The sequence below is a fragment of the Stegodyphus dumicola genome, chromosome 6 (assembly GCF_044657685.1).
Source record: "Stegodyphus dumicola isolate Sdum_Otavi_A_Nest chromosome 6, ASM4465768v1".
Classification (NCBI taxonomy): Eukaryota; Metazoa; Arthropoda; class Arachnida; order Araneae; family Eresidae; genus Stegodyphus; species Stegodyphus dumicola.
This window is the reverse complement of record NC_140773.1, coordinates 211,498,487-211,513,227: the sequence shown is the minus strand read 5'-3', so window position 1 is coordinate 211,513,227 and position 14,741 is coordinate 211,498,487. Positions and strand designations below refer to the sequence as shown.

The following is a 14,741-nucleotide window of genomic DNA, read 5'->3' as shown; positions in this document are numbered from 1 at the left end:
TTAACACTTTGTGGGCCGCTGTCACGGTGGTGTGACATTTGCTCGCCAACAGTTATCGGTCGCTTTTATGTACGCATGACTTATTTTCGCCAACGACGATGCTTCACATTGACGTTTGTATAGATTGACGTACTATAGCAAAACATTTGACGATCAGGAAACGTTGGTTTCAACTGTTTTCCTCTCCCAATTCACCTGACTGTCTATTATTGAAATCTTTTTTCATGGATGTTTGTTTTGTTACTTTAAGACTGTCTTTCGCTGCCTTCAAATATCGGAAATGTACGTTAGATTTAAAGATATCCTTCAAAATGCTCTTCGATGAGGAAATATATGCTGATCTGTTATCGGAAGAGGATAATTGCTCTGATAGTGAAAGTGATTCAGACAGTGGGAGCGATATAATTGTGAGACGATTCAAAAATAAGGGAAGACCAATAATTAGTGAATCTGAAAGTGATGAAGAGAATTCTGTGGCAAATGAATTTTCAGAAGTTGATTTTAAACTTAACTTTCATGCTTGCCTGGAACGGTTTGGTTTACAGGTACCGTACACGCCAGATACATTATCAACTGTGGAATTGTTCATTGGGGACGATTTATTTAATTTGTTTGCCACACGAACAAACTTATATCATAATCAGCAGAATAATGATAACAACAATGCATCAACAAAGAATAAAGCTTGGATTGATACAAATGTTGTAGAAATAAAAAAACTTTTGGGGCTTGTTATCCTAATGGGAATAGTAAGAAAACCAGAACAAGACGCTTATTGGTCTACTCACCCTGGATTACATACACCCATTTTTGGGAATACTATGCCAAGGTACCGATTTCGGCAGTTATGGAAGTATTGGTACTTCAGTAATAATGAGTATTGCCAAGAAAGGCTTGATAAAATAAAACCAGTTTACTCGTACCTGGTAGAGCAGTTTCAAAACATTTATAAACCCGAGAAAGAATTATCGCTGGATGAAGGTGTCATTCCATGGAGGGGCAGGCTATCTTTTCGTACATATAATTCTGCGAAAATTATAAAATATGGAATTTTAGTCCGTATGGTGTGCGAGGCAACATCTGGTTATATATGCAATTTAGAAATATCTTGCGTGCAAGGAAAATCGCTAATTGTGACAATATTGTCCGTGCTATGCCATATTTAAATTTATGGCACGATGTATATGGACAACTATTACAATAGTGTAAAGGTTGCAGAGGAGTTACTAAAGCATAAAAGAAACATCTGTGGCACAATTAGAGTAAGCAGAGGAGTGCCAAATTGTTTAAAATCTGCTACATTGAAAAATAAGTCAATGGAATTCGACCAAAAAATTGATAATGATGATTTCTACGATACATTCAGCAGACATGGTCGAATGTGTGAGTAAAAGAATCAAAAAGAAGTGCATTAAACCAATTTGCATACAAGAGTATAATAAATTTATGAAAGGTATCGATCAATACCTATCGTGTTATTCCATACTTCGCAAAAAAAGGTTTTATATCTCATAAACTGTGCATTACTCAACACGTTCCAGATATACGTCAAAAATTCTGAAAATCCTATTAGATTCAAACAATTTTTACTAAACCTTGCACTAGCATGGATTAATGGGAATGAAGAGGAGCAACAATCAAGATCGGCTGCTCAATGTGATAAAAGATCGCCGAGGTTTGATCCACCAGGCAGACTTACTATGGACATGAGAAAACATAGAATAACACGTATTAGTGGTAATGGAAGAATTCAAAACCCGCGAAGGGCCTGTAAAGTCTGCACTGCCTCTAAGAAAAGAAGTTCCACTGCATACTTGTGTTCTTCCTGCAACGTTTCTCTGCATGTTGGAAAATGTTTTCAGAATTATCATACTAAAAAGAACTATGGATCCTAAGAGTTAATTTTTTTAAATAAAACGTTTTAGTACTAATTAAAAAATATAATTGGAAGAAAATTACTGTAACAGTTATTTTAGTGCTTTCTTTAGTAATAATTATATACCAACGAAAAATTATGTAAATATCACCATTGGCGAGCAGTAGAACCTGCGTGAACCGGTGGCAGCATAATGGCGCTTTGATAAATGTGCGGCCCGCAAAGTGTTAAAGTATAAAATTCTATATTCAATTCAAGTTGGCTCAGTCTAGACCAGTGATTCTCAACAGTTTTTCCCTTGTGTGCCCTTTTCACCATTGCTAAACGATCCTTCAGCCTCTCCTTCCCAAAACTTGAAAAGTACATATGCATTTGTTTAAATATGGATTATTCTTAATGTAAATTAAACAAGAATAAAACATGTTGGTAAATACCAGAATTGGAATAAAAGTGCTTTTTTATATTCATAAATTAAATATAAGTACTTAATACGTAAAGAAAAGGTTGACTAAATTACTCTCTGAAACTGTGAAGTTCCTCTTAGGGCTATTCCTCCTGATGGATGACCCATAATCTAAACAGAATTAGTTTTTAATAGTGACTGAATGTACAGATAATTTAATTTATCACACTCCTCTTATACTAACTTTTGTTATATAAAACTTCGGATTATGTGCATATTTTTTGAAAATAAAAGTTGAGACACAAATTAAAAGAAAATTATGTTTAAAATTTGATGTTGAATTCGAAAACATTTATTTGGTAGCCATACCTAAGAAAGCTTAGAGATCAAATTTGAAGTATACCTTACTTGTTCTTACTAACTTCTGCTTTATGAATTATTCTTAGGAAAGAACCTTAAAAACTGGTGAAACATTTCATGCTAGAAAACAAGATATTAGAAACTTTTGAACTCATTCAATAAGGGAAAAATATCCAAAACGTAGCTCCATAATTAAGCATTTTTTCTACTTGATAGCCAACACACGAGGTTTATAAGAAATATCTGCTCAAGTTATGTGACCACTATACCTGTGTTGTCAGAATATGAAATTCGTATAGAGAAAACAATGCATTTCGAGGTGAAGAAAATAACCTTAATTTGATAGTTTTTCTAAATAATAAAATTTTACATGTTATGTGTTTCTTTTTCTTAATCTAGGTGAAATAATATTCAACATGTCATAACAGTATAAAACCCACAAAAGAAGTGTTCCAGTGAAATTAAGTTTCTAAATGCTGTTTAAATTTGCTTCATTGAAAGTTTTTGTATATAAATAATTATGGTAAATTAAAATGAACTGTGTTTAAGAGTTTACAGTTAATCGAGTAACATATTTTTTATTGAAATAAAAATTATTTTTAATGTGCAAGATTTTCTTATAACGCTGGGCTCATCGTTCTTAAATCCTCTTGTTGAGTTCAGAAACCTTTGTTTTAAAATTATTTGACTAGTTTAACTTTTATATGGTTTCATATTTTTCATTAACTTTCAACCATATGAAAGTTAAAATGAAAAACACTACTTTTACATATATTTATATATGTAAAAGTGTAAAAGTAATTTAATTATTATATGTAAAATATATATTTATATATTTTACATATAATAATTAAATTTTTTTAGAAATAGTTCAGTAGTTTTACTTTTAAACAATGGCTTTTATATATTTTACATATAATAATTAAATTTTTTTAGAAATAGTTCAGTAGTTTTACTTTTAAACAATGGCTTTGCTTCAATTAACACTGGAGGTAAAATTTCGAGAACTAATTTTTTAAAAATTACTACTGCAATTTTTACAAAACTTGGCACTTTGGCATAATTTGAGTCATAGAATAAAAATGGGAAAAAAATAGTTATTTCAGAAAATCCAATTTTATGTCAGAGTATCTATGTTAGAATGATGCTATATGTAAAATCTAAGATATATCATAAGTTTGCACTTTCAAAAGATGGAAAACGCAAGTTAAATTTTGTCGATCAGCCCAATAGAAGAAGATGTGTAGTTTTTTTCGTGCAAGGTGTACCACAATTCTGCTATAATATCAGATAATGTTTGTCTTAGTAAAAGTTTGATTATGATCACTACCTGAAATACATCTTATGTAAGAAACTTTGGCAGGTATATTGATGTGAATCTTTCATTGCATAGTTGATATTCCCATCTGTTCTGTCATTTAGTTATATTTAACTTGTTAAACTTCACTTTCGTTGTCATAATTGAAGTTTTTTACAGGAAACTAAAATCAGCGGTAAATTCCAGTCTGATTGCATCACCCACTTTGCAGTGTTCGTAGTAATAAACTGAGTGCTAAGATAATTGTTAAGTTTCATATAAGTCATGCTACAATAATCGAGTATGAAGTACTTTTTAACTCAAATAATATGTGTAATATCAATTAAATATTGATTATTCATTGATTTTAGAGTGCTTGTAGACTTTGATGACAGTTACATTGAGAGAACTTGCAGAAATTGATGAAAGTTACATTTTTCTATTTATACATGATTCATCTGCATTACAAATTGCTTACAAAATGTTTTTTTATTATATCAGTGCTCTCTGGGTGATTTAAGTACAAATGGAACTGGTCCGAACAAAAAAACTGCAAAACGTAATGCTGCTGAAGCTATGTTGCAATTAATGGGATATTCTCGGCCAATAATGCCTCCAGGAAAACCTCCTGTAAAAACACCTGGAATAGAGGTAAGGTATAACTGGTATTTGTGTTTTGCTTGAAAGTGGAAACAGAAGCAGGCACAATTTTGGCAGCCATTTGAATATTGATTACTTTGGTTTATTAAGAGGCAATTAAGGTAATGATCTGGCTGGCAATAAATTAAATGCACTATTGTAATATTACATTCTTGCTAAAAAAGTAAGCAGCAAAATATGAAATGAAAGAAAAACTATTTAATGTATATGCTTGAAATTGATTCAAGAGGTTGGCGTGACATTACGGTACCACATAGCAAACAATAAAGCAAAGAAGCACAAAAATGCATATATTATGACCATTGCATAAAAAAGACCAAATGAGTTGGAAGAATGTGCCATGCTAATAATGGGTATGATACCCTTTAGCTGAAATGCATGCTTTAGCTGAAATTTTGTTTAGTTGAAATGCACGGTGAAGCAAGCTAGCAATAGTGTCATTGATCACTTGTTGTTGAACCCATTCCTGCAGTAATGCATGTTGGGAACTTGTAGAGAATGCACTGCAACCTGCTATCCATCATCCTAATAATATGCCCCACACATGGGTTATGGAATTAAAGTCTGGTGATCTAGCAGGCAACTGCAGTTGAATGATTTCATTCTCCAGTCTCCGCATCACTTGAGCTCTATGCAGGCGAGCATTATTGTCCATAAATATCACGTCGGTATCCTTTGCAATGATAAAAGAATGCACAAGATGGTGTAGAATTTCATTATGGTATCGGACAGTTATGACGGAACCACTAGGAATCTGAAGTTGGTGCGGTCTTTCATTGCTGTCCCAGCTCAAAGAAATAAGCCTCTTCCTCTGTAGTGGTCTCTTTTCATTACGTTTGGTGCCCACTAACATGTCCGTGGCTCTCTTGATATCATTGCCTTTTGGGAATCGTTCTGGATGTTAAATTGACACTCGTCCTTAAGAGTGAGTACGTGACGCCACTGCTCTAGTGTCCAACTGCAATGTTAACAAACCCAATTCAAGCGGGATTGGACATGCAATGGGGAGAAGGGAACACGAACCACAGGGTGTATAGTCGATGCGATGCAGTCGATACCATGCAGTTTGGTGGTATATAGACCATCCTGCAGTAGCAGAGAGATGTGACACCAGCTATCCTGCTGTTAGTGATCTATGGTGTCTTGCACATAGCAGCAGGAAGCAGTCCTCTGCTATTGTGGTAATCTTCTGGTGTCCAGATCCATGTTTTCTACAAGGATTTTGATTTCTTTGGTGACGATTCTATGGCCTATTGATGACACTATGATGCACATTCAGCTGTCTTGAAACAATGGATTGTCTTACACTACCTTGCAATATACGGACAGCCTTCCAATGCATTTCATTATGCAAATGGTGTCTTGAGCTCATGCTGTCTGTGTTGACTATCGAATTACATGGATCTTCGGATTACGTGGAGCTATCGCTGCTTGCAAACTGATGCGTGGGTCCAGATGCCCCCTCTTTTTAAGGCATTGTGATGTGACTGGTGAGATTCCATTTTAAGTTAATTTTGGTTGTGCCTATTTGCATTTGGCGATGCAGCGTCATATGTAAATTGCATATTTTAATACCCTTTTTGTATATTCCTATCTTTTCTTTTGGTTTTTGTTGCTTATTTTTTTAGTGTGATTGTATTTGAGATCTAGCTTCCTTCAGGCCAGCTACCAATTTTTATAAGGCCCACCAGAGGTCCAACAGTAAAGTCGCTGAATACTGGTAGTTCGGTCGAGGTTCGAATCCCGCGAATGGGCTGGCTGCATGGGTGTTTTCGTGGTTTTCCCCATGTGCAATGTGGATACGAGCCAGTTTCCCTTAGAAAGTCCTCCACGAAGGCATCCCTCCCGAGTATCCTAGACAAAGCATACTAGGGCAGATAGCCCTAGTATGCTTTGTCATAATAAAATAAACCAAACCAATTCTTATAATTTGTCTGTCCTTTTCAGTGTTTTGCTCTTTTGCAATTTTTTTTCTGCTATATTGTGTAATTTCATTGTATGGAAATTAAAACATTCTCAACATTTTGGCAATATTCTTTAATTTTGAAGAAACCTGATAATTTCCATTTTATTTGGCAAATCCCAGATACCCATAAAAAATAAAACTTCAAACACATCAAAGGAACGAATATGTGAGAACTAAGACTTTAAGGCTTTCGTTATCTTAAAAGGTGTAATAGAAAGGTAAACATTAACTGATAAGGTCATTTTTAGCATCTGCCAGTTTCCTGTTTCCTGTAAGATGCAAGTATTAATATTTTTTTTAATCTTCAAAAGCAAAGCACTTTAAATTAAAATATATTGCTTACAATATTTCCTGCACAAAGAGTGAAAAATACTTTTCTGCACAAATATATTTTTATGTAAATATTAACATTTCCCTCCCTTTCTTCTGCCAGGGTGGTCATGTTTATCAGAATCCAGAATCTGATAAAAGAAAATCTTATCCTGAACATGAAGGTATGTAGAATTTGAGCTTTATGCAAATTTTGATGAATGATTAATTTATAAAAAATTTTTAAATAATTAGTTATTTGTCACCTTTTTAATGAATTAGTTGAGAAACTGGACAGTGAAGGTAAACTTGGGCGGCAGCTTGTACCAGGACTGTTATTAATGCCAGATGCTTCTCTCTCCGATCAAAATAATCTTCAAAATTACACTATGGGAAATTCAGGTCTGTTTTTTATTAATAGAGTTAACTTTAAAATCTGCAATTGTATTGACATTTTTTCTTCTAATTTTGCTGATAATTTTCATGTATTTTGTATTGTGTGTGGTGTCATTTTACTCATCAATTTGCTGTACAAATATGTATTCTTTCTAAACCTGTAGAATAATAAAAAATAACATTGTTTTACATGTGTCTAAATTGCAGAAAATATTTAGAGTATCATACTTTTGAATTAATATTGCTGGATTGAAAAGTAAATGTAATGAATATTAATATTTAATGCCAGTGCCTCTTATTCATGGTAAAGTTTTTCCTAAAAATGTCTTTTCATGTTATCCTTTCTATCTTTTGTTGATATCTAATCCAGTTTGAGATAAAATTTCTCCTCTTCCAACTTTCCTCAATTGTTTAATCTTAAAGACATTTATATTTTCTTTCATTTTTCTGTGATCCCGCTTTGTCAGCTTTGCTTTTGGCATATTGCATTTGACTGCTATGTATATTTTATTATTATAAAATATTATTATATAACTGTTGCATATACACTAAATGCACTGCAATTATTATGCCTGTTGATGATAGTATCAATAAATTAGAAGCAGCATTATCTGCACATTTCCAAGTATATTTACATTTATTTACTCATAATTGCTGTATTTCGAAACAAATGGAAATTTTGCTTTCACCTCTCTTATTAAATAATGAAGAATCTTATGTTCTTCACATTGCGGATAAACGGCGACTCCTAGAACTACCAAATTTTAACATAGTTCTCCATAGGAACATGTGCACCATGAAGCCTGAATATTGAATTATTTATTTATTTATTTTATTATTTATTGTTATTTTCAGCGTGCGTTGCTGTGTATCGGAAATTCTAATGATATGCTCTTTTAAATATTTTGTGATATTGCTGTTGAGTTGAATTTTATGGTTTAAATGCAAAAACTGTTGTGAGTATAAACACATAGAAATAAATAGACTGAACAGGTATGATAATGCATGACTGAGAAAGAAGATTGCTTTATTGTAAACAAACACTGAGCTTCTAAAAAAATTAGTCTGGTAATCTAAAAATTTGATTTATAATTGAACTTAAGTACAGTATATTCTCAATTAACCAGTTTGTAGATTATCTGTGTATGGCAGTGCCCATACATGCAAACTCAGTGTTATATAAAAAACAAACTCGTGCAAGTCCGAGCATAAAAAACTGATGATTTGTGTCTTCATATGACTACCTCATACATTTCATTTCGCACATACATAGTTGAAGGCATTGTTATGAGTGATTACCTTGACTATTGTGCATGTTTTCTTTTTATTCTTTTAAAAATTGATTTAACACTCCGTCAGGCGCAATATGTTTCGGGACACGTTCAGATGCAATGAGTATTTACTTCTGGATTTACTAAACTTTCATACATAAAAATTTTGTTCTTACAAAAATCAAATGCTATCCATTATTATTAAACTTCCACAAGTTATAAAAATACTTAAGGGGCAATGAAACAATTTTTTATGAAAGAAAAGAAAAAAAAACTATATATATTAAACAAAATTTAAAAAATAGTTTATAAAGTTGTACAAGACTAATTATAGATTTAAATTTAATTAAAACTAGAATATAAGTAATATCTCTCATTCAATTGATTCATTAGGAGATGCCTGTTCTTCTACTTCTGTCTTATAGCATGGAGGACACATGAAAACAGCATATAAGAGGCAGTTTGCTGTGTGAAAATTTTTGCACTCATTTTAGCTTAATCTTCTCTTATAAGTCTCCAAATAGAATGTTTCACATTTGCATCTTTTTGGAGCCATCTATAACTCGTCATAATTTTGAGATTTTTGTTCTTGGTTGGAAGCATATCTCTTTAATTTTTGTTGTAAGTGTACTGGCATCTCAATAGACTTCAGACTTCGTTGAGAGAGTTGTCTAAGTGTAGGTTCATTAGACAGTTGTTTTATGAACAACCTTCTTTTAAGAGCTGTGTACCCATTACCAACATGTATGATATGAGAACTGATTGAAGCAATGTTTAACATTATAAAAAGATTACCATGGGCCACCATTTTACATTCCGAGGCACATTACACGAACCGTACAATTTTTCTACAATATCTACTCTTGGTTTCATTGTAGAAATTGAACATTTCTGGTTTCTGTTTTTCAAAGTAGGAAGATCAATAGCTTGGTTATCATGCAATGATGATATAAGAAGGACCTTTTTGTTTTTTCTTGGAATGTAGGGCACCAAAACATTACCATTGCTATTGAAGCCAGAATTACTGGTGTGTTGTGGTCTGGCTTTGTCCCAAATCAAAGTCAGTATTTTCTTTGATGTTGTCGTCTTCGCTTCCCTCTTGGTCTGTCTCTGATCCCTCTTAACCATCTTCTGTATGAATATAGCATTCGACTTCAGAATGTTCATCTTTGACATCCTCATCATCTTCATCTCATGCCTTCAATAAATTGTGAATTTCTTAAAGGTCTTCAGGGTTTCACAAATCAGTAATAAACAGTATTTTAAATTATTAAAGCATTTGTACTTCCTTGCATGAAGTAAAAAGGAAGTATTGTAATTTCGAAAAATTTCGGTTATCATATTTCAACGAAAATATCCATTTTGACTTCTATTGAATGCAATTTAACAGTGTTTCTGCATGACATCTGTACATAAGGACAGAATAAAGGACACACACACATACACAAATATATATATATAAAACTAATTTAAAATGGATTTTGAAGAGATTTTTTTCATGGCATCTGTACATACATATCTCACAAAACAAAAAATTGAATAGCCTCTGAACATTGAAATTTTATATATAGGACTTCTATAGTATGACGTTATGCTCCTTCCTTTTTGGTCAAAATGGGCTGCATCAAATGTAAATAAATATATATATTACCCACTCTGTTACTGGGCTCCGCGAGGTCTGTTTTTTTTATTATTATATGTTGGTAAATTGTGCACTTTTTGCTTTAAAAATAATTGAATTATGTTGTTCTTATCTTCCAATTAAGGTTTATGCTCTTCTTTAACCTGCATGTTATAGTTGTAGAATTATCAACAATTTAAAAGTTGTTTAATTGTGGCTAAGCTTAACTTTTACCATTGCCGCCATATTTGTTTACATTTGAAACTTAAAATAGTGGATTTGTTGCCAATCTAGAGAAACTAAGCTTCGCAACAACAAAGTAACGTCTTCTTTTATTATTGTGAATTAAATTATGCTTAATCCATTCTGGAATTATCATTTAAGTTATTAAATTATCCCATATATTGATTCACCATAGCCCACAACAAATTAAGTCAGTTTCTATGCCTTCGGTGTCTTTTTGCGAGTGAGACCAAAAGTAAACTAACTTTTAGTTTTGTGCACCGAAAAAACTGCCTTCTTCCCAAATTAATTGCTTGTTTTTGCGTAGAAATTATAATTTTAATTGTAAAAAAAAGTTTTTAAAATTGTTTTAACTGTATTTGAAGTTTTATGTTTTTCTGTATTTTTCAATTTTTGATATAGATATTTTGAGTTTTTATGTATTTTTGCCTTGTTGCAAAGTGAGAACTGAATTAATTTATCGAGAAATACATCTCTGATGAAATTTGAGGAAATAACTTTAAAGGCAGAAAAAATGGGTATAATTTTATATTCCGTACAAGGAAGTCGTGGTGTACACATCAGATTTTCATGGCATAATCAGGTGCAGTGTGTTTGAAAAGCCAGAGCCCCAAAACAAACTCATTTTTGTAGATAATCATAAAATATTTTATCATATGAAATTGCAAACCAAAAGATGTGTTACCGTATTAAAAAATCACGGAAAACTTACTAGTCAAATTGTAACGTAATCAGGCGCAATGAGCCGATTAGATCATTTCATCTGTCAACTGGAAATAAAGAAATATATTCACTAACTGACCTTACGACTGCCAGTGAGGGTAGAGGAGAAGCTAACTAGATGGAAAAGGCGTGACGGCGTTTGAAGGAGGCATAGCAAACAAAAGTGCTTGAGGTGGGGCTAGCAGATCAAATGCGCCCGACAGAGTGTTAAAATAAGACCTAAAAAAATTAATAAAGAACATGCAAGTACTTAGTGCAAAAAAGTTGTTTTAACATTGAACAAAAAACATATATTAATTGAAAAATTTGAAGAGTGAAAATCAACAGTAGCTAGCCAAAAATATTGAAATGGCAGGTAAACTGTTTGTAATGTAATAAAATACAAAAAAATTAAAAAAAAGTAGTCTGAAATCTTTCAGATTTTATATTACACCCAAAGGGACTTTTTTAGCATTTTGCATTTTACCGTTATTTATTAAATATCATGTTCTTTGCACTTGAACCATAAGATTTAATTCAACAGCAGTATCACAAAATATTTAAAAGAGCATATTGTTAGAATTTCCGATACACAGTCTAGCACTCTGAAGATAAAATTTTTTTTTTCGTACTATGTTGCCATTTTTTGCTTTGAAATCATTGAGTTTCTTAATCAAAAACTGCTAAATGCTTTATAGAATATGAAATATGTAAAACAAATTCCAAATATGGGCTTCCAGATGCCCCTATTCGGGTGGAGACATACATTATTCAAAATTTGTTGGCTGTAGGTACCCTTTTTTTTATCACATTGCGAGAAACATACATACATTTATGCAGATTTTTCTTTATTTAATTTTTTTAAATATAATACAGGACTCTTAATATTTGGTAGAGCAATTTAAAAAGTGATTCGCCATTTATAGTGAATAAATGCAAAATGCCAAAACAAAATTAATATCCCTTATGGGCTAAATAAAAAGCATTAAAATAAATAATGTAAAAATTATTGCAATTACAATCAATAATTTTGCAGTTACCAAAATTGTTGATAACTGCAAAAAATAATGTGAAAGCGTTTTTTACAGTTATCAGTAATTTTGGTTTTCATTCCTTGTTGTTTTTTCTCATGTTGAAGTGATTGAACAAACTTGTTGGATGAGGTTTTTGTGGATTTTCCGGTAGTATAATCTACATTTAGACCCTCAAAAGAAAAGATTTGTGTAGGAACATAACCATGTTTTTCTCTATTCATATTAACTAATCCAGTCCAGTCTGTTCCTTCCTGTAAAAACGTGTTTGGAAACTTGGGTGTTTGGAAACTTGGGTGTCTGAGTAGTAATTTCAGGCTTGATTTAAAATAAAAAAAATAGTGTTAAATTGTGTAACTGCCCTACATAAACTTAAGTTTCCCCCCCCCCTCTTTTTTTCAGGTCTGAACAGAGCACCTGGTGGTCCTATACAGGGTATTAATAAGATGATACAAACTGTTTCAGTCATAGCAAGGGAACTTCTTGATACTGGTACGTGTATTTTGGACTACCCCCCATATAAATGTAGGCATTGCTTTTATGCTTTCAGAATTCCAATTTTTTTTTTTTTTTTGGTTAGATGCAAAAAAATAAATAAATAAATAAAATAAAGAATTTTAGTATACATGTACTTTAATTATAATTATGTTCTCTAGATCAGGGTTTCTCAAATTTTAATGTTAAATTTTTTTCTCCTGTATATTGAAAGTAACAGCAATACTTAACCCTTTCGTTGCATAATTTTTTAATTACATATTTGAAATCTACATATATTTTAGAGTTAAAATATACCAAACGTTTTTGTAAAAGATTTTGTTTTCAGTATAGAATTAGCTCGTAAAAAATGGTTGTTGGAAAATTTAAACTGAAGAATAATCATATAAAAGAAAAATTTTGAAAATTAGTTTGGTTAAATTATGATTTATTTTATAAAATATAATGGTTAAACATATATACTAATGAAAATACACAAAAAATATATAAAATATTTATTAGAAATGAAGTGTAATATGATAAACTTTCAAACAAGGCTTGAAGCATCCTCTCTCGCCATCTTTGCACCAAATATGTGTTTCTTTGAGAATTTTTTTTGCCATTTTCTGTTCTTTTTTTAGAAACAAACAGCAAAATGTCTACGAGTTTCTTTCTTGATGGAATTGGGGGATATATATATCTAGTAAAATGTCAAGCAGTTAGTCTCATTTGATTGAGAGTTGAACTACAGACATGTTTGAGCTTTGAAAAGAGCATGTAAAATGGTGCAAAATGTGTTTGTATATTTCCAAAAAATATGGACACCATGAATGGGAAAAGAGCGGGTTGCACAGTTAAATAAACGAAAAATATGCATCCCCACAGAAATCGTGGATTGCACAAATTTTCATACTTCTATGTTGCCCGTGGAAATCACGGGATACGCAGTGAGAGGGTTAAAAAAAAAAAAAAATGTAAAACAATAAAAAAGTTTCAATGGGAAGTATGATGCTGTTTCTTGTTAACTAGAACTTTTAGGTCAGGAAAAAAATGACAGCTTAATTCTTAAATCTGGTTCAACATCTAATCAGTTTCTGTATATATTTTATAAAATACAAGTATTGAAGAAGTTGTTTGACTTTTTTTACAAAAAGCATTAGAAATTTAATTGCCTTTTGTACTTAAAGTGGGTACTATTGATGACAAAATTGCCCAAAATCTACAGGATTTCACTTTCATTATCCAGTGCAGCATCATGACCTGACATGTGGGAAATACTGCTCTAGATACAGTCAAAAGTCGTTAACCCAGACTCTTCGGGACTTCGGCGATTCCGGATTATCGATTTTTCCGGATTATAGATCATCAGTTTAAATCTGGTAAGATGGCATGCAGAAATTATAAAATTAAAAATATGAAACCGTAATTTATGAAATAAAGACCAATGATGATCTAAAGGGTATCAAAATTTACAAAAAAAAAAAGCTTATTATTTATTTGTTTACTTTATTAAACATTTCTTTCAATATAAGTTGTTTAAGTTGCTTCGTTTTATGTGATAATACTTTCTCTTTAATTCTATAAACAGACATAATTTCTTGTTTAGTTACAAAGTTCCGCTGTTCAAGTCCTATAATTGCTGTGTCGAGAATACTGACTAATTTGTCAATCGAAATGTTTTCGTTTTCAATAACCTCTGTGTCACTTTCTTCACTAGCGGAAGCAAATTATAATGACGAGGAATTTAAATCATATCAAACACGGAGTACATCGAGATGAAATACTACATTTAGTAAGGAATTATAAGCTAAATAAAATGAAAACATCTTCCCTGAAGATAAGGATAGTGCTGACAGATCAACTTCCAATTCATTGCGCGCCGCAGCCCCCCCCCCTACAGAGCAGCGTGAAATTGATAAACAGATTTCGGAATGGTTAGGTCATTTTTTGCAGCAATTTCACTTTTGACTTCAAAAAATACTTTCGCTTTGTAGATCTTTTACATATTAGTAAATATATATCGGAAATTCTATTTGACATAATCGAAAGTTCAAGCTTACTATTATGAAATTGCTCTAATGGTCTGCAAAAAATAATAAACCGGATCCAATTCGAAGATTAAGAAACAACGC

The 14,741-nt window shown here is 31.9% G+C and overlaps 1 protein-coding gene across 3 annotated transcripts in view; it reads left to right on the top strand.

Annotated features, from left to right (window-relative positions):
• Positions 1 to 14,741, top strand: part of LOC118198920 (double-stranded RNA-binding protein Staufen homolog 2-like) — a 64,983-nt gene that overhangs the window by 39,304 nt on the left and 10,938 nt on the right. For 2 of the 3 annotated variants that reach the window (XM_085819470.1, XM_085819469.1), the window contains exons 6-9: positions 4,438 to 4,587; positions 6,996 to 7,056; positions 7,154 to 7,273; positions 12,538 to 12,627. In XM_085819470.1, coding sequence (XP_085675596.1) covers positions 4,438 to 4,587; positions 6,996 to 7,056; positions 7,154 to 7,273; positions 12,538 to 12,627 — 421 coding nt within the window. The remainder of the gene's footprint in view (positions 1 to 4,437; positions 4,588 to 6,995; positions 7,057 to 7,153; positions 7,274 to 12,537; positions 12,628 to 14,741) is intronic. The other variant, XM_085819471.1, reaches the window with a different exon arrangement.